The 20,313-nt window shown below is 56.8% G+C and overlaps 1 protein-coding gene across 2 annotated transcripts in view; it reads right to left on the bottom strand.

Annotated features, from left to right (window-relative positions):
* Positions 1 to 20,313, bottom strand: part of LOC140385825 (metallophosphoesterase 1-like) — a 145,384-nt gene that overhangs the window by 87,530 nt on the left and 37,541 nt on the right. For both annotated transcript variants that reach the window (XM_072468389.1, XM_072468388.1), the window contains exon 3: positions 7,987 to 8,090. In XM_072468389.1, the coding sequence (XP_072324490.1) occupies positions 7,987 to 8,090 (104 nt within the window). The remainder of the gene's footprint in view (positions 1 to 7,986; positions 8,091 to 20,313) is intronic.

Raw genomic sequence — 20,313 nt, forward strand, 5'->3', positions numbered from 1 at the left:
TCCTCTGCCTGCGGCACATCGCCCCTCTGCTGGGCTATGTTGTGCAGGACGCAGCACACCACAATGATGCGGCCGACCCTATCTGACCGATACTGGAGGGCGCCCCCAGAGAGGTCCAGGCACCTGAAACGCATCTTCAGCACGCCAAAGCACCTCTCGATCACTCCCCTTGTCGCTACATGGGCATCATTGTAGCGGTTCTCCGCCTCATTGCGTGGCCTCCGTATAGGCGTCATCAGCCACGATCGCAATGGGTAGCCCCTGTCGCCCAGCAACCGGCCCCTCAGCCGGGGATGGCGTCCCTCGTACATGCCGGGGATGGATGACCGCGACAGCACGAATGAGTCGTGTACACTGCCTGGGTGACGGGCGCAGATGTGCAGGATCATCATGCGGTGGTCGCAGACCACCTGTACGTTCATCGAATAGGTCCTCTTCCTATTAGTGAACACGGCCCTGTTAGCTGCAGGTGGCCGCACGGCGACGTGCATCCCATCGATCGCGCCCTGGACCATGGGGAACCCGGCCACGGCAGAGAAGCCACGGCCCGGGCATCTTGGCTGGCCCGGTCCACGGGGAAGCGGATGTAGCGGTGCGCCATGGCATATAGGGCATCTGTCACTGCCCGGATGCACCGGTGCACCGATGTCTGCGATATGCCGGACAGGTCCCCACTCGGTGCCTGGAATGACCCCGTTGCATAAATGTTCAGGTCCACCGTAACCTTGACGGACACTGGGAGAGGGTGTCCCCCGCCAGTGCCACGCGGTGACAGGTGTGCCAGCAGGTGGCAGATGTGTGCCACGGTTTCCCGGCTCATCCGGAGTCTCCTCCTGCATTCCCGGTCCGTGAGGTCCTGGTATGACTGCCGGGGCCGGTACACACGGGGCGCCCTCGGGTGCCTCCGTTGCCGTGGGGCCGCGACGTCCTCCTCCCCCTCCTCGTCCTGTCGGTCAGGCGTCCCTCCAGCCTGGGCGGCTGCCGCCTGCCCCTCTGCGGCAGCCTGCGCCGTCTCTCTGGCACGCTCCTCCTCCTCCTCCTCCTCATCCAGGGCAACATAGACATGAGCGGCTGCCACCACGGCGGCCAACATCGCTGGATGATCTGAAAACATGACGGCCTGGTGGGGGGGAGGGGAACGACGACATGTCATCATTGCCCATATCCCCTCCTCCCCCCAGCCAGGTGGCATGGACCGCATGGGTCCAACTGTTGGAGGCTGGCACCTGGCCAGGTGGACCAACTCACTTGCCCTCCCATCCCCCTCCTCGGCACGGACCCCCCCCAACCCCCAACCTTCACCCCGGCACGGCACGGACCCCCCCCCAACCTCCACCCCAGCACGGACCCCCCCCCAACCTCCACCCCAGCACGGACCCCCCCCCCCAACCCCCAACCTCCACCTCAGCACGGACCCCCCCCCCAACCCCCAACCTCCACCCCGGCACGGCACGGACCCCCCCCCAACCTCCACCCCGGCACGGACCCCCCACCAACCTCCACCCCAGCACGGACCCCCCCCAACCCCCAACCTCCACCCCAGCACGTCCCACCCCCCAACCTCCACCCCGGCACGGACCCCCCCCCAAGCCCCAACCTCCACCCCGGCACGGCACGGACCCCCCCCCAACCTCCACCCCAGCACGGACCCCCCCCAACCTCCACCCCGGCACGGCATGGACCCCCCCCCAAACTCCACCCCAGCACGGACCACCCCCCCCCCAACCTCCACCCCAGCACGGACCCCCCCTCAACCCCCAACCTCCACCCCAGCACGGACCCCCCCCCCAACCTCCACCCCGGCACGGACCCCCCCCAACCCCCAACCTCCACCCCGGCACGGCACGGACCCCCCCCCAACCTCCACCCCAGCACGGACCCCCCCCCAACCTCCACCCCAGCACGGACCCCCCCCCAACCTCCACCCCGGCACAGCACGGACCTCCCCCAACCTCCACCCCAGCACGGACCCCCCCCCCCCCAACCTCCACCCCAGCACGGACCCCCCCCAACCCCCAACCTCCACCCCGGCACGGCACGGACCCCCCCCCAACCTCCACCCCGGCACGGCACGGACCCCCCCACAACCTCCACCCCGGCACGGCACGGACCCCCCCCAAACTCCACCCCAGCACGGACCCCCCCCAACCCCCAACCTCACCCCGGCACGGACCCCCCCCAACCCCCAACCTCCATCCCGGCACGGCACGGACCCCCCCAACCTCCACCCCAGCACGGACCCCCCCCCAACCTCCACCCCAGCACGAACCCCCCCAACCCCCAACCTTCACCCCGGCACGGCACGGACCCCCCCCCAACCTCCACCCTGGCACGGCACGGACCCCCCACCAACCTCCACCCCAGCACGGACCCCCCCCAACCCCCAACCTCCAGCCCAGCACGGCACGGACCCCCCCCAACCACCACCCCAGCACGGGCCCACCCCCCAACCTCCACCCCGGCACGGACCCCCCCAACCCCCAACCTCCACCCCGGCACGGCACGGACCCCCCCAACCTTCACCCCAGCACGGACCCCCCCAACCTCCACACCGGCACGGCATGGACCCCCCCCAACCTCCACCCCAGCACGGACCCCCCCCCGAACCTCCACCCCAGCACGGACCCCCCCCCAATCCCCAACCTCCACCCCAGCACGGACACCCACCCAACCTCCACCCCGGCACGGACCCCCCCCAACCACCAACCTCCACCCCGGCACAGCACGGATCCCCCCCCAACCTCCACCCCAGCACGGACCCCCCCCAACCTCCACCCCGGCACGGCACGGACCCCCCCCAACCTCCACCACAGCACGGACCCCCACCCCCCCCAACCTCCACCCCAGCACGGACCCCCCCAACCCCCAACCTCCACCCCGGCACGGCACGGACCCCCCCCCCAACCTCCACCCCGGCACGGCACGGACCCCCCCCAACCTCCACCCCAGCACGGACCCCCCCCCCAACCTCACCCCGGCACGGACCCCCCCAACCCCCAACCTCCACCCCGGCACGGCACGGACCCCCCCAACCTCCACCCCAGCACGGACCCCCCCCCAACCTCCACCCCGGCACGGCACGGACCCCCCCCCCAACCTCTACCCCAGCACGGACCCCCCCCCAACCTCCACCCCAGCACGGACCCCCCCCAACCCCCAACCTCCACACCGGCACGGCACGGACCCCCCCCCCCCCAACCTCCACCCCGGCACGGCACGGACCCCTCCCCAACCTCCACCCCAGCACGGACCCCCCCCAACCCCCAACCTCCACCCCAGCACGGACCCCCCACAACCTCCACCCCAGCACGGACCCCCCCCAACCCACAACCTCCACCCCGGCACGGCACGGACCCCCCCCCCAACCTCCACCCCGGCACGGCACGGACCCCCCCCCCAACCTCCACCCCAGCACGGACCCCCCCAACCCCCAACCTCCACCCCAGCACGGACCCCCACCCCAACCTCCACCCCGGCACGGACCCCCTCCAACCCCCAACCTCCACTCCGGCACGGCACGGACCCCCCCCAACTTCCACCCCAGCACGGACCCCCCCCCCAACCTCCACCCCGGCACGGCACGGACCCCCCCCCCCCCCCCAACCTCCACCCCAGCACGGACCCCCCCAACCTCCACCCCAGCACGGACCCCCCCCCAACTCCCAACCTCCACCCCGGCACGGCACGGACCCCCCACCAACCACCACCCCAGCACGGACCCCCCCCAACCTCCACCCCAGCACGGACCCCCCCCCAACCCCCAACCTCCACCCCGGCACGGACACACCCCCCCCCCCAACCTCCACCCCGGCACGGACCCCCTCCCGGCACTCCCCCGGAGCCCAGCCTACTCTAACCACCCCCCCCCCGCCGCACACACACACACACAACCCGAGACACACCTCTCCTCACGCAATCAGACTGCGGCCACGCCATTGCCTGCCCAGAGCCAACCCTCCAGGCCGTCACTCACCTCCACGCTGGTCGGCGTGAGCCTGGAGCACCGGGTCACGCCGATGAAAAGGAGGTTTGATTCACGTCGACGTGAACGGTCATCACGTCGACGGGACTTCGGCCCATCCGGAAGGGAGAATATCGGCAGGCCGAAAATCGGCTGCCTTGCGCAGACCCGTGACATTCTCCGCAGCAGCGGCGCCATTAACGCCCCGCCGACTTTTCTCCCTTCGGAGACTTCGGCAACCGGCGGGGGCGGGATTCACGGCGGCCAACGGCCATTCTCCGACCCTCTGGGGGGTCGGAGAATGACGCCCATGCTGTTTGAGTGTCGGTCTCGATAACTTGGCACTGTGATTTAGTCACAATTTGTGTTGGTTCAATTCACATTTCAGCTTGGGAGAATGAGAGAAGCTCAGTTTCCAAAGGGAGTTAATCTTTCGCGTGTATTTCCTGGACAATGGTCCAGACTTTGCAGTAGCAATAACACTGAGGTTATCAGCGCCGGAGGGTAAATTGGACGGAAACCTTCGTTGTCCACACAATTAAATGTGGAAAGCAAGATGTTGCTGCCACACATCATCCTCTCCAAGCATTGCTACACTGGTAATAATAATCTTTATTATTGTCACAAGTAGGCCTACATTAGCAGTGAAGTTACGGTGAAAATCCCCTAGTCGCCACACTTCTGGGTACATTGAAGTAGAATTCAGAATGTCCAATTCACCTAAGAAGCACATGTTTCGGGACTTGTGGGAGGAAACCGGAGCACCCGGAGGAAACCCACGCAGACACGATGAGAACGGGCAGACTCCGCACAGACCCTAGCCGGGAATCGAACCTGGGACCCTGGTGCAGTGAAGCAACAGTGCTAACCACTGCGTTACCATGCCGCCCGCAGCATTCCAACGCTCAAAGTGCTTGAAGTTAAGCTAATTACCTATCAAACACACTAGAAAAAGTTAGCCCTTTTTCATTCACCTGTGATTGAATTTTTAACAGTGATACATATTAATTACTAACAAACAACAACTTCTTCGGCATTGAAAGTTGACATTTATAATTATTTTGTTTTTAAAGAGTAACGTTTAAAAAGTTGAATATTTATTTTTATTTTCCTTTCATTTCTTTTATCTCGCTCCCATGTTCCGATCTTTCTGTCCAGATTTACATTGAATAGTTCACACTTCCTGCTTTGACTGAGGCGGTTTCTGTGAGCAGGTGGAAGAGCAGTTTTAGTCAGGACGCCTAGAATTCCTGGTTTTGCCACTTGTTCTGTGCTTTTTGATATCCACAGAATTTCTGCAGTGCATAAGAAGGCCATTCAGCCCATCGAGTCTGCACCAATCCTCCGAAGGAGCATCCTATCCAGGCCCACTCCCCCACCCTATCCCCGTAATCCCACCTAACCTGTACATCCCTGGACACTGTGGGGAAATTATATCATGCCAATCCACCTAACCTACACATCTTTGGACTGTGGGAGGAAACTGGAGCTCCCGGAGGAAACCGGAGCACCCGGAAGAAACCGGAGCTCCCGGAGGAAACCCACACAGACACGGGGAGAAAGTGCAAACACCACAGACAGTCACCCGAGGCTGGAATCGAACCTGGATCCTTGGCGCTGTGAGGCAGCTGTGCGAACCACTGCACCACATGTGGGTCTTAATTGCCCCCACAGGTCCAACACCCAGCCTGGCAAACGAAGGATATGCTGTGCGTGGAGACCGTGGAGATCAGATTCACCAGAAAGACACGGTTTAAAAGGTTAAATGATGAGGGCAGGTCGCACAGGCTAGGTTTGCAGATAGAGGATTAATGGTGATCAAATTAGATTAACGTGACTAAAGAATATGACGAGGTAGATACAGAGAAATTATTTCCACTGATGGGTGAGTCCAGGGGAAGGAGGCATAACATTTTAACACACAGCGTTGTGGAAATTTGGAAGCCACTTCCCCTAAAAAGCTGCTGGGGCCGAGGGTCAATTGATAGATTTTGTGAGGTAAGTATTTTAAAAGATTGACAGAACCAAGGCGGGTAGATGGAGTTAAGATACAGATCTCACCAAACGTGGAACAGGCTAAAGACCGTGGGCGGGATTCTCCGACCCCTCGCCGGGTTGGAGAATCATCGGGGGGCAGCGTGAATCCCCCCTGCCGAATTCTCCGGCGCCGTTTTTTTGGCGGGAACGTGAACCGCGCCGTGCCGGTCGGAACCCTGGTCAGCGGCCCCCCCCGGGCAATTCTCCGCTCCCCGATGTGCCGAGCGGCCACCCGTTTTCGGCCAGTCCCGCCGGCGTAGATTACACAGGTCCGTACCGGCGGGGCCTGGCTCTGCGGGCCACCTCCAGAGTCCTCGCGGGGGGATCCGGCCCCGGTGGGGGGGGGGGCCACCACGGTGGCCTGACCCGTGATCAGGGCCCACCGATCTGTGGGCGAGCCTTTGCCGTGGGGGCACTCTTTCCAGCCACGTCGGCCGCTGTAAAGCTGCGCCATGGCCGGAGCAGAGAAGAAACCCCCTGTGCATGCGCCAGAACACGCTGGCGCTCTTGCGCATGCGCCAACTCGCGCCGGCCGGCGGAGGCCCTTCGGCGCCGGTTGGCGCAGCGCCAACCCTGCCGGCGCCGGCCTAGCCCCTGAAGGTGCCGAGGATTCCGCACCTTCCGGGCGGCCCGTGGCCGGAGTGATTCACACCACTCCTTGGCGCCGGTTAGCGGAGAATTCCGGCCCAGAAGACATAAGAGCAGAATTAGGCCACTCGGCCCATCGAGTCTGCTCTGCCATTCAATCATGGCTGATATTTTTCTCATACCCATCACCCCTTATTAATCAAGAACCTATCTGTCGCTGTCTTAAAGACACTCAGTGATTTGGCCTCTACAGCCTTCTGCGGTAAAGAGTTCCACAGATTCACCACCCTCTGGCTGAAGAAACCCCTCCTCAACTCAGTTTTAAGGATCGTCGCTTTAGTCTGAGATGGTGTCCTCTGGTTCTAGTTTTTCCTACAGGTGGAAACATCGTCTCCACATCCACTCTATCCAGGCCTCACGGTATCCTGTATTGTTCAAAAAGATCCCCTCTCATCCTTCTAAACTCGGAGCACAGACCCATAGTTCTCAACCGTTCCTCATACGACAAGCTCTTCATTCCAGGGATCATTCTTGTGAACCTCCCCTGGACCCTTTCCAAGGCCAGCACATCCTTCCTGAGATACGGGGCCCAAAACTGCTCACAATACTCCAAACGGGGTCTGACCAGAGCCTTATGCAGCCTCAGAAGTACATCCCTGGTCTAAAGGGGCTGAACTGCCTGCTGTTTCTATGCTTCTAAATCAGTCTCTGCCTCCACATGGCTCGGCTGGCATTCAAGGGAAATAATGAAGTTCTGGATAAAAATACTTTTAAAGTTTAATCTCAATGATTTTAATTTTATCACCTATAGCCGTTGAGGTCCTGAGTATTATCTGCTCGATACGCAGGCTGATTGATCACTTCTCAGAGCACCATGCTGCCCTCTCACCTACTGCTCTTTGAAATTTTTTTTAAAATTCAGGATAATTCCCTTCGCTCCGCTAACAGTATCTTGTAGTCATCCAGTGGATGCTTCCCTCCAGCTGTTTTACGTTAGTTGCAAATAATTTTTGAAACCTCTTAAAATAATTTTCCATTAACAATGTCAGCGACATTAACCTTTTTTCTGAAAACATAGAGCCATGTAAAAATGAACTTCAAAGGCAGGTCAGTTCCATTTTAAAGAGATAAGTCATCTTTAAAGAGGTGTGGAGTCTGAAAAGATATGAGAAATTTATAACGTTTGAATCTTCTGATGAGGTTTAATTCAGATCAAAAATATTTGAGATTGCTTTCAGACATTTACCACTTGCGCCCAAATTAACAATTTCACCATAACTGGGGGAGTATTTCTGAAATGGTCCCCTTAATAGACAGACGATCGACAGGCAGAAAGATGGATTACAATAGCCCCACCTTATGTGGGTGCAGCTGAAATTGTTGTATGGCAGCATACTTACTCATAGTGGAAGCCAATATCGTGATTCCCAACTACCACAAACAGCTCTGTGTTGGGCGAGTGTTTGAACATCATCTGAAAACGCAGCACATCATCTTTAAAGTCCTATTAAAGATACATAGCATCAGTACAGGGGCATTATAGTTTAACCAAACAGCCCGTTATCATCTGCCCGCTACAGCACAATATCCCTGCCCATTCCTGTAATTGACAAGACCGTCCGTGCTCCAAAAGGAAGATTTGTATTCATATAGCGCCTTTCACAATGACAGGACATATCAAAGTGCTTATAGCCAATCTTGTGTTTTTGAAGTACTGTTGTAATGCAGGAAAGACCAATTTGCCCACTGCAAACTCCCACAAATAATAATAATAAATAGTGATGTAATAATGGTCAGGTAATCTGGTTTTGTGCTGTTGATTGAGGGATAAATATTGGACAGAACACCGGAGACTCTTCAGTTCTTCTTCAAAATAGTGCCACGGGATCTTTTATATCCACCCTAAAGGCTTGATAATACCTCAATTTAATACCTCCTGCAAAGGCCGCAATTCCAACTGCGCAGTACTCCTGCAACACTGCATGAGAGAGCGAGTCTTTGCTTTTGTGGTCAAGTCCCGGAGTGGGACTTGAACCCACAACCCTAAGGAACACTGCTTGATTCAATCAATATTCCTTTTCCTGTAGCCTTGTTTATTTGCCAGGGCATTTTTGGCTTTAACTTGCTATTGGGATGTCCAAAATATCTTCAAAGCAGTTACACATTTCCTTGGAATTTCTGCACTGCTGGTTTGCCAGCTTCTGCATACATACTGCAGAGTCTACATTCTAGACAAATAACACAGTCCTTGGATCATTTCAGCAGCTTCTTGAAAGATAGTCACAAGGCAAAATGAAAACCATTTCCAAACCATTTCAAACATTAGAATTTAGACCTGCTTCACAGCGCCAGGGACCTGGGTTCGATTCCCGACTTGGGTCACTGTGTGGAGTCTGCACATTTTCCCCATGTCTGCGTGGGTTTCCTCCAGGTGCTCCGATTTCCTCCCACAAGTCCCGAAAGACATGCTGGGTGAAATTCTCCGGAAACGGCGCGATGTCCCCCGACTGGCGCCCAAAACGGCGCAAATCAGACAGGCATCGCGCCGCCCCAAAGGTGCGGAATGCTCCGCATCTTTGGGGGCCGAGCCCCAACCTTAAGGGGCTAGGCCCGCGCCGGACGAATTTCCGCCCCGCCAGCTGGCGGAAAAGGCCTTTGGTGCCCCGCCAGCTGGTGCGGAAATGACATCTCCGGGCGGCGCATGCGCGGGAGCGTTAGCGGCCGCTGACAGCTTCCCACGCATGCACAGTGGAGAGAGTCTCTTCCGCCTCCGCCATGGTGGAGACCGTGGCGGAGGCGGAAGGGAAAGAGTGCCCCCACGGCACAGGCCCACCCGCGGATCGGTGGGCCCCGATCGCGGGCCAGGCCACCGTGGGGGCACCCCCCGGGGCCAGATCGCCCCGCGCCCCCCCAGGACCCCGGAGCCCGCCCGCGCCGCCTTTTCCCGCCGGTAAGGTAGGTGGTTTAATTTACGCCGGCGGGACAGGCATTTTAGCAGCGGGACTTCGGCCCATTCGGGCCGGAGAATCGCGCGGGGGGGGCCGCCAACCGACGCGGCGCGATTCCCGCCCCCGCCGAATCTCCGGTGACGGAGACTTCGGCAACTGGCGGGGGTGGGATCACGACAGCCCCCGGCGATTCTCCGACCCGGCGGGGGGTCGGAGAATCTCGCCCGCTGTTAGGTAATTTGGACACTCTGAATTCTCCCTCAGTGTACCTGAACAGGCACTGGAATGTGGCGACCAGGGGCGTTTCACAGTAACAGTCATGAAATATTTCTGAAAGTTTCTTTCTAAAATACAAGTCGCAACATATTGTATTAGTGTCAAGATTTGTTACGTGCTGGGGTACTTTTTCACAGCATTTTGCCTTACTTAAAAGGCAAAATATTGTGGATGCTGGAAATCTGAACTTGAAGCAGAAAATGCTGAAAATATGCAGGAGGTTAGGCAGCATTTGGGGGAGTTATTGGCTTTTGAACTCTGGTTCCTGCTCCGCAGATGCGGAGTAATTTCAGCATTTTCGATTTTTATTCTGCCCTTGTAGTTCTGCAGCTGATTACTAATGATGCTACAATAACCAGAGAGAGGTATCGAGAGAATGCATTGAAACATGGCTCTCGAGAATGTCAGCTACAAAAAGATTGTAGCTGCAAACCACTCTACTATCAGTCCATCATCTGTTTGATCATCTGCCCTAGGACATGCTGACACTGTTCAGTCGGTATGCCAATTCGCTCCTGACTGGCCTTCAGCTCTGCAAACTTGCTCTCCCCCAAATCACTGCCGCCCAAATCCTAACTTTTTAAAAATTCATTCAAGGCATGTGGGCATTGCTGACTAGGCCAACATTTATTGTCCATTCCCAATTGCCCTTGAGAAGGTAGTGGCGAGCTGCCTTTTTAAACCACTACAAGTCCATGTGCTGTAGGTGCATCCACAGTGCTGTTAGGGAGGGAGTTCCAGGATTTTGACCCAGCGACAGTGAAGGAACAGCGATATATTTCCAATTTAGGATAGTCAGTGGCTTGTAGCGGAAATTCCAGGTGGTGGTGTTCCCTTGTGTCTTCTGCCTTTGATCTTCTAGATGGTAGTGGTCATTGGTTTGGAAGGTGCTATCGAAGGAGCTTTGGTGAGTTCCTGCAGTTCACCGTCTGGATGGTACACACGGCTGCTACTATGTGTCAATAGTGGAGGGAGTGAATGTTTGTGGATGGGGTACCAATCAAGCGAGCTGCTTTGTCCTGGATGGTGTCAAGCTTCTTGACTGGTGTAACGGCACTTATCCAGGCAAGGGGAGAACTGTCATTACACTCCTGACTTGTGCCTTGTCGCTGGGGCACAGGCTTTGGAGGGTCAGAAGGTGAGTTACTCGCCTAGCCTCTGACCTGCTCCTGTAGCCACAGTATTTGTATAGCTAGTCCAGTTCAGTTTCTGGTCGAGGGTAAACCCCAAGATTTTAATAGTGGGGGATTCACAGAAGGTAATGCCATTGAATGTCACAGGATGATCATTAGGTTCTCTCTTATTGCAGATGGTCACTGCCTGGCCCTTGTGTGCCGTGAATGCAACTTGCCATTCATCAGCCCAAGCCTGGATATTGTCCAGGTCTTGCTGCATTTGGACATGGACTGCTTCATTTTCTGAGGAGTCGCGAACGGTGCAATCATCTGCAAAAATCTCCACTTCTGACTTCATGATGAAGCAGCTGAAGATGTTTGGGCCTAGTTCCCTGAGGAATTCCTGCAGTGATGTCCTGGGACAGAGACGATTGACCTCCAACAACCAGAACCATCTTCCTTTGTGTCAGGTATGACTCCAATCTGTGGCAAGCTGTGGTAAACCACTGTATTATATTGTACTTACTGTTCTTACTTATTGTACTTACTGTTCTTACTGTTTGTTACATGTCTGGGTTTGTCCCTGCTGGCTCCGCCCCTCGGGCTCAAGTATAAAGGTGGCTAACCTCCAGCCCTGCCCTCATTCTGGGTCCGGCTGCCAGCAGGTATCTTTTAGCTGATTAAAGCCACAGTTTACTCTTCCGACTCTCGTCTGTCGTCATTGATGGTACATCAATTTAATCAGCTAAAAGTTTAAGATGGATCTATCGCTCAAGCCTGATCGCCTAGAGCTGGACCCCCAAGCAGCCGACCCCACTGCCACGTTTGAACACTGGCTAAGCTGCTTTGAATCTTACATTGATTCCTCCGCCGTCGCTGAGACCCACAAGCTGCGAGTCCTCAACTCCCGGGTGAGCCCGCAAGTTTTCCTTCTTATCAGGAACGCTACCTCGTACGAGGATGCGATAACGCTGTTGAAGGTGCAGTATGTTAAGGACATCAACAAGGTGTACGCTAGGCATCTCCTTGCCACGAGGCGACAGCGCCCCGGAGAATCGCAAGCTGAATTTCTGCGCGCTTTGCGGGTACTCGGCCGGAACAGCAGTTGTAAGGCGGTATCGGCTGTCAAGCACACCGAATTGCCTATGTCGCAGGCATAAAATCTAATTACATCCGCCAGCGCCTACTGGAAGGCGGTACACTCGACCTCCAAGACACAGTACAGCTCTCGGACTTGTTGGAAGTGGCCTTCCATAACACGGATGCTACACCTCCGACCACGCGGCATCCTCGTGGGCGTCGTGGGCGCCGCCATCACCTGACCCAGGGGCGCCGCAAGCCTGTGCCGTGCAGCAACCCGCCAACTCCGGAGGCCCGAAATGTTACTTCTGTGGCCAGGGGAAGCACCCCAGAGAACGCTGCCCAGCGAGGAGCGTGATCTGCAACAGGTGCAGAAAGAAGGGCCACTTCTCTAAAGTCTGCCAGGCCCGACCTGTTTCTAAACCCAGCAGCGCTGCGTGTAGCCCGCGGGGACCGCTCCCATCTTCCACGTCATCTGCCACGTGCGACCCTTGGGGGGCGCCATCTTCGACGCCACCCGCCACATGCGACCCGTGGGGGCCGCCATCTTGGCCGCCATCTTCGACGCCACCCGCCACGTGCGACCCGTGGGGCCGCCATCTTTGACGCCACCCGCCACGTGCCACCGGTGGGGGCCGCCATCTTGGAATCACCCCTCCGCCTCCCGGGACCCCTGCTCACCAGATCGTACGCAGGCCTCCGCTACCTTCGATCAGCCCACCCACCTTCCAAAGCTCACCTTCATCACCCTCGACCAATCTCGACCTCATCACCTCACTAAATCCATGATGGCCGTCCGGATCAACGGCCACGAGACGACCTGCCTCTTCGACTCCGGGAGCACGGAGAGTTTCATTCACCCAGATACGGTACGGCGCTGCTCCCTCCCAATTTTACCCGCGACCCAGAAAATCTCCCTGGCTTCCGAATCACATTCCGTGGAAGTCCGTGGGTACTGTGTGGCAACCCTTACAGTACGGGGCGTTGAGTACAAAAATGTCAAGCTCTACGTCCTCCCCAACTCTGCGCTGCCCTGCTACTAGGTCTAGATTTCCAATGCCACCTCAAAGGTCTTACCTTGGAGTTCGATGGACCCCTGCCCCCTCTCACCATCTGTAGCCTCTCGACCCTTAAGGTCGCCCCACCCCCTCTCTTTGCTAACCTCACCCCGGACTGTAAGCCCGTCGCCACTAGGAGCAGACGATACAGTGCTTGGGACAGGGCCTTTATCAGGTCGGAGGTCCAGTGACTCCTGCGGGAAGGGGCCATAGACGCCAGTACTAGCCCCTGGAGAACCCAAGTGGTGGTCGTCAAGACTGGGGAGAAGCACCGGATGGTCATCGAGTACAGTCAGACGATCAACCGGTACACGCAGCTCGATGCGTACCCTCTCCCCCGCATATTTGACATGGTCAATCAGATTGCGCAGAACCGAGTCTTCTCCACTATTAACTTGAAGTCCGCGTACCACCAGCTTCCTATCCGCCCGGAGGACCGCCAATTCACTGCCTTTGAGGCAGATGGCCGCCTCTACCACTTCCTCAGGGTCCCCTTCGGCGTCACCAATGGGGTCTCGGTCTTCCAACTGGAGATGGACCGAATGGTTGACCAGTACGGGCTGCAGGCCACGATCCCGTATCTGGATAATGTCACCATCTGCGGCCATGACCAGCAGGACCATGACGCTAACGTCCAACATTTCCTCCACACAGCCAAGCTCCTTAACTTCACGTATAATAAGGGGAAATGCGTTTTCTGCACAACCCGCCTACCCCACTTGGCTACGTTGTGGAAAAGAGAGTCCTAGGGCCCGGTCCCGACCACATGCCCCCTCTCCTGGAACTTCCACTCCTCCACTGCCCCAAGGCCCTGAGGAGATGCCTGGGGTTCTTTTCCTATTATGCCCAGTGGGTCCCCAATTATGCGGACAAGGCCCGTCCACTTATCAAATCCACCATTTTTCCCCTGACGGCTGAGGCCCGCCTGGCCTTCAACCGCATCAAAACAGACATTGCCAAAGCCGTGATGCACGCTGTGGACGAGTCCATCCCGTTCCAGGTGGAGAGCGATGCGACTGACTTTGCTCTGGCCGCTACCCTCAACCAGGCGGGCAGGCCCCTGGCTTTCTTCTCCCGTGCCCTCCAGGGATCCGAAATTCGACACTCCTCCGTCGAAAAGGAAGCCCAGGCCATTGTGGAAGCTGTGCGACATTGGAGGCATTACCTGGCCGGCAGGCGATTCACTCTCCTCACTGACCAACAGTCGGTTGCCTTCATGTTTAATAACACACAGTGGGGCAAGATCAAGAATGGCAAGATCCTAAGGTGGAGGATCGAACTCTCCACCTATAATTATGATATCTTGTATCGGCCTGGGAAGCTCAATGAGCCCCCAGATGCCCTATCCCGCGGTACATGTGCCAGCGCACAAGTAGACCGACTTCGGGCCCTCCACAATGACCTCTGTTACCCGGGGGTCACCCGTTTTTTTCATTTTTATCAAGGCCCACAACCTGCCCTACTCCATCAAGGAGTTCAGGACCATGACCAGGGACAGCCAGGTCTGCGCGGAGTGCAAACCGCACTTCTATCGGCCGGACAGAGCACACCTGGCAAAGGCCTCCCACCCCTTTGAGCGCCTCAGCATCGATTTCAAAGGGCCCCTCCCCTTCACTGACCGTAATGTGTACTTTCTCAACATCGTTGATGCGTACTCACGTTTCCCTTTCGCCATCCTGTGCCCTGACATGACCTCTGCCACAGTCGTCAAGGCCCTGCACGGCCTCTTCACCTTGTTCGGTTTCCCCACTTACATCCATAGCGATCGGGGTTCCTCCTTCATGAGTGAAGAGCTGCGTCAGTTCCTGCTTAGCAAGGGCATCGCCTCAAGCAGGACTACCAGCTACAACCCCCGGGGAAACGGACAGGTGGAGAGGGAGAACGTGACGGTCTGGAAGGCCGTCCTTCTTGCCCTACGGTCTAGACATCTCCCTGTCTCCCGCTGGCAGGTCCTTCCCGATGCACTCCACTCCATCCGGTCGCTCATGTGTACCGCCACCAATGCGACACCTCACGAGGGAATGTTTGTCTTCCCTAGGAAGTCCACCTCAGGGGTCTCGCTCCCGTCCTGGCTGATGTTTCCAGGGCCCGTCCTCCTCCGGAAGCATGCGAGGAGTCACAAGTCGGATCCCCTGGTCGAACGGGTCCTTCTCCTCCATGCTAACCCCCAATATGCCTCCGTGGCACACCATGACGGGCAGGAGGATACAGTCTCCCTTCGGGAATTGGCACCCGTAGGTTCCCCAGCGACCATCACCACTACCCCCGACTCTACACAGTCTCCCTCCGTTGCTACTTATCCGGAAGACGACACACTCCTGGACACGCAGGCCTCAACACTTCATCCAACACCAGTGTCCTCACCACAGCCGGGACTGAAGCGATCACAGCAGAAAATCAAAGCCCCCGACAGACTCGATCTCTAATTCAACCCGTCCACTTCACCCCCGCCGGACTCTTTTTTAACAGGGGGTGAATGTGGTAAACCACTGTATTATATTGTACTTACTGTTCTTACTTATTGTACTTACTGTTCTTACTGTTTGTTACATGTCTGGATTTGTCCCTGCTGGCTCCGCCCCTCGGGCTCAAGTATAAAGGTGGCTAACCTCCAGCCCTGCCCTCATTCTGGGTCCGGCTGCCAGCAGGTATCTTTTAGCTGATTAAAGCCGCAGTTTACTCTTCCGACTCTCGTCTGTCATCATTGATGGCACATCACAAGCTTTCCCCAAAATTCTCATTGACTCCAGTTTTGCTGGTGCTCCTTGATGCCATACTCGTCAAACGCTGCCTTGATATCAAGACATAGACTGCTGCTCCAACAAGCCACAACTTTAATATTATTAATTGCCTTTTCAAATCACTTTGTGGCCTGACAGCCTGAGATCAGTGTAATCTGCTCCAGCTCTACATATCTCCAAGATATCAGTGCCCCCTAATTCTGGCAACTTGAATTTTTCAGATTTTCCTAGTCTATCTCTGGTGGCCATGACTTCAGGTGGTGAGGCCCAAAGCCCAAGGGTTTTCCTTCCTCAACCTCGCCACCTCTCTCTCTCCTCCAATGCCTCCTATGCCAATATTTCCTTTTGTGATTTGCTGTCAACATTGTTTGGATAATGGATCCTGTGAAGCCCCTCGGGATATTTTGCTTCATTCAAGATGCCAAACAAATCCAAGTTACTGGTGGAAGAATTCTGCTCCAATTCGATTCTGCTACGACACAGAGATACATTCCGTATGTTCCGGACAAAGATAGGGGGCGAGTTAATTTTCAAAACATCTGGCTGTGAACCACTTGGAGGCTGTTCCTGTTTACCTTCTACTGGCCAACAACAGCGATGGAGGCCCAGAGCAGGTCTATCTTCTCAGGTAAGGTTATGTCATTGAGCCTTTTTTCCATTCATTACGACAGGATGTGGCTTTCACTGGCTAGGCCAGCATTTGATGCCATCCCTCATGCCCTAAATATATGAGGGGAGCAGATATTTAAAAATAATGCAAACTAAACCAAAGCAGGCAGGAAGTATACGTTAAAATAATTGGATCACACACCAGTTCCCTTTGTTGTAGGAAGCAAAGAAGATTCATGTGGTGAGCTACGTATGGCTATTGTATATACTCACTGTTGTTCTATAATTACTATTATCACCGACATCCACTATTGTACATACTTACTGTTGTTGCTGTTACTGTTGCTGTTGAATTGTTGTGTTGATGCTGCTGTTGGCCCCGCCTGTGGCTCCGCCCCTCTGAGGAGGTATATAACCGGCCGATCTGAGACAGGCTCTCAGTGCGGGAGAAGCTACAGGTTGGCACACATCTAGTTGATTAAAACCACTGTTCTTTGGTACAAACTGTCTCGACTGAATTGATGGTCATCAATTTAATCAACTAGTTTGTTTTCACAATGGACGCCGCTCTGAAACCTGATCGTCTTGAACTCGACCCGCAGGCAGCTGAAGCTACGGCTATCTTCGAGCATTGGCTCAGTTGCTTCGAGGCCTACCTCGACTCCACAGCCGCCGTGGTCTCCCCGGTACTCAAACAGCGTCTCCTCAACGCCCGGGTGAGCCACAGGATTTTTCGGCAAATCAGGGACGCGGCCTCGTACACGGAGGCAATGGAGCTGCTCAAAGGACAGTTTGTGAGGCCAGTGAACGAGGTACTCGCTCGACACCTCCTGACCACGCGCCGTCAGCGCCAGGGTGAGTCGCTGGCTGAATATCTGCGCGAACTGAGGGTACTCGTCTGGAGTTGTAACTGCCAGTCGGTCACGGCAGTACAGCACGCAGAGCTGATGATCCGAGACACCTATGTGGCAGGAGTCAGGTCCAGCTACATCCGGCAATGGCTTCTCGAGAAAGGGTCCCTCGACCTCGAGGAGACGGTGAAAATAGCTACCTCGCTGGAAGTGGCCTTCCAGAGCATGGAGGCCTTTCCATCCGACCACGCGGCATCCTCGGGGCGTCGGAGGCGCAGCCATCGCCCAACCCGGGCGTGCCCCTTACCTGCGCCGTGCGGCAGCCAGCCAGCTCCAGAGGGCCGTATTGTTACTTCTGCGGGCAGGGCCAGCACCCCAGGCAGCGTTGCCCAGCTCGAAACGCGACCTGCAACGAGTGTGGCAAGAAAGGGCACTTTGCTAAGGTATGCCTGGCCCGACCTAAAGTCCAAAAATCAAAAGCCTGCCAGGCCCGGCCTGAGGCTCACAGACCCCGCAGCGTGGCATCGTAGGGCCCGCCCTCTTCTGACGCGTCGTCCGCCTCGTGCGACCAGTGGGGGCAGCCATCTTGGTCGGCATCTTCGATGACGCCCGCCACGTGCGACCGGTGGGGGCCGCCATTTTGGCCAACATCCTCGACGACGCCCGCCACGTGCGACCGGTGGGGGCCGCCATTTTGGCCGACATCCTCGACGCCGCCCACCACATGCGTCTCATCGTGGCCGCCATGTTGGAACCATCCCGCGACAGCCGCTACCGGTCATCCGCAACTCAGCTCGATTCAGCTCGACCAGTCCCGGCCATATCACCTTCAAAACCCCATGATGACCGTCCAACTCAGTGGACAGGAGACGTCCTGCCTCGTCGACTCCGGGAGCACAGATAGCTTTGTTCACCCGGATATGGTAAGGCGCTGCTCCCTCCGGGTCCTCCCCGTCTCACAAACCATCTCCCTTGCTTCCGGATCACATTCCGTGCAGATCCGGGGTATTGCATCGCTAACCTTGCGATACAGGGCGTCTCGTATGCCGATTTCAAGCTTTACGTCCTCCTCCAATTCTGCTACTAGGTTTAGACTTTCAATGCAACCTCCGAAGCCTGACCTTAACGTTCGGGGGACCCTTGCCCCCTCTCACCATCTGCAGCCTCACGACCCTGAAGGTTGCCCCTCCCTCGCTCTTCGCGAAGCTCACCCCAGACTGTAAGCCCGTCGCCACCCGGAGCAGACGGTACAGTGCTCAAGACAAGGCCTTCATCAGGTCAGAGGTCCAGCGGATCCTGAGGGAAGGGATCATTGAGGCCAGTAACAGCCCCTGGAGAGCACAAGTGGTGGTCGTCAGGACCGGGGAGAAGAACCTGATGGTAGTCGACTACAGTCAGACGATCAACCGGTTCACGCAGCTCGATGCGTACTCCCTGCCCCGCATATCTGACATGGTCAATCAGATTGCGCATTACCGAGTCTTTTCCACGGTAGACTTGAAGTCCGCGTACCACCAGCTCCCTATCCGCCCAGAGGACCGCCAATACACTGTCTTTGAGGCAGACGGCCGCCTCTTCCATTTCCTCAGGGTTCCCTTCGGCGTCTCCAATGGGGTTTCGGTTTTCCAACGAACGATGGACCAAATGGTCGACCAGTACGGGCTGCGGGCCATGTTCCTGTACTTGGATAATGTCACCATCTGCGGCCATAACCTGCAGGACCACGACGCCAATCTTAGAAAATTCCTCCGCACCGCCCAACTCCTTAACTTGACATACAATAAGGAGAAATGCGTTTCCCGCACAACCCGGCTAGCCATCCTCGGCTATGTCGTGGAAAACGGAGTCCTAGGACTTGACCCCAACCGCATGCGTCCCCTCCTGCAGCTCCCCCTTCCCCACTGCCCCAAGGCCCTGAAGAGATGCCTGGGGTTCTTTTCTTACTATGTCCAGTGGGTCTCCAATTACGCGGACAAGGCCCGCCCACTTATTAAGTCCACTACTTTTTCCCTGACAGCTGAGGCTCGCCTGGCCTTCAACCGTATCAGAACCGACATTGCCCATGCCACGATGCACGCTGTGGACAAATCCATCCCGTTCCAAGTGGAGATCGATGCGTCAGACTTTGCCTTGGCAGCCACTCTTCACCAGGCAGGGAGGCCTGTCGCCTTTTTCTCCCGTACCCTCCATGCCTCTGAGATTCGACACTCCTCTGTCGAAAAGGAGGCGCAAGCCATTGTAGAGGCTGTGCGACACTGGAGACATTACCTGGCCGGCAGGAGATTCACTCTCCTCACAGACCAACGGTCAGTTGCCTTCATGTTTAACACACAGTGGGGCAAAATTAAGAACGACAAGATTTTGCGGTGGAGGATTGAGCTCTCCACCTATAACTACAAGATCTTGTATCGTCCTGGGAAGACCAATGAACCCCCAGATGCCCTGTCCCGCGGTATCTGCGCCAATGTGCAAGCGGACCGGTTACGGGCTATCCACAACGACCTCTGTCATCCGGGGGTCACCCGGCTTCTCCACTTCATCAAGGTCCGCAACCTGCCCTACTCCACCGAGGAGGTCAGGGCCATGACCAGGGACTGCCAAATCTGCGCAGAGTGCAAACCGCACTTCTATCGGCCAGACAAGGCCCACCTGGTGACGGCCTCCCGCCCCTTCGAACGCCTCAGCGTCGATTTCAAAGGGCCCCTTCCCTCCACTGACTGTAACGTGTACTTTCTCAACGTTGTTGACGAGTACTCCCGTTTCCCCTTTGCCATCCCATGCCCCAACATGACCTCTGCCACTGTCATCAAGGCCCTACACAGCAGCTTCACCTTGTTCGGTTTCCCTAGCTACATACATAGTGATCGGGGCGCCTCTTTTATGAGTGATGAGCTGCGTCAGTACCTGCTCAGTAAGGGCATCGCCTCGAGCAGGACTACCGGCTACAACCCCCGGGGAAACGGGCAGGTGGAGAGGGAGAATGCTACGGTCTGGAAAGCCGTTCTTCTGGCCCTTTTCTAGAAGTCTCCCAGTCTCCCGCTGGCAGGAG

This window comes from Scyliorhinus torazame, chromosome 11 (genome assembly GCF_047496885.1).
Source record: "Scyliorhinus torazame isolate Kashiwa2021f chromosome 11, sScyTor2.1, whole genome shotgun sequence".
NCBI lineage: Eukaryota > Metazoa > Chordata > Chondrichthyes > Carcharhiniformes > Scyliorhinidae > Scyliorhinus > Scyliorhinus torazame.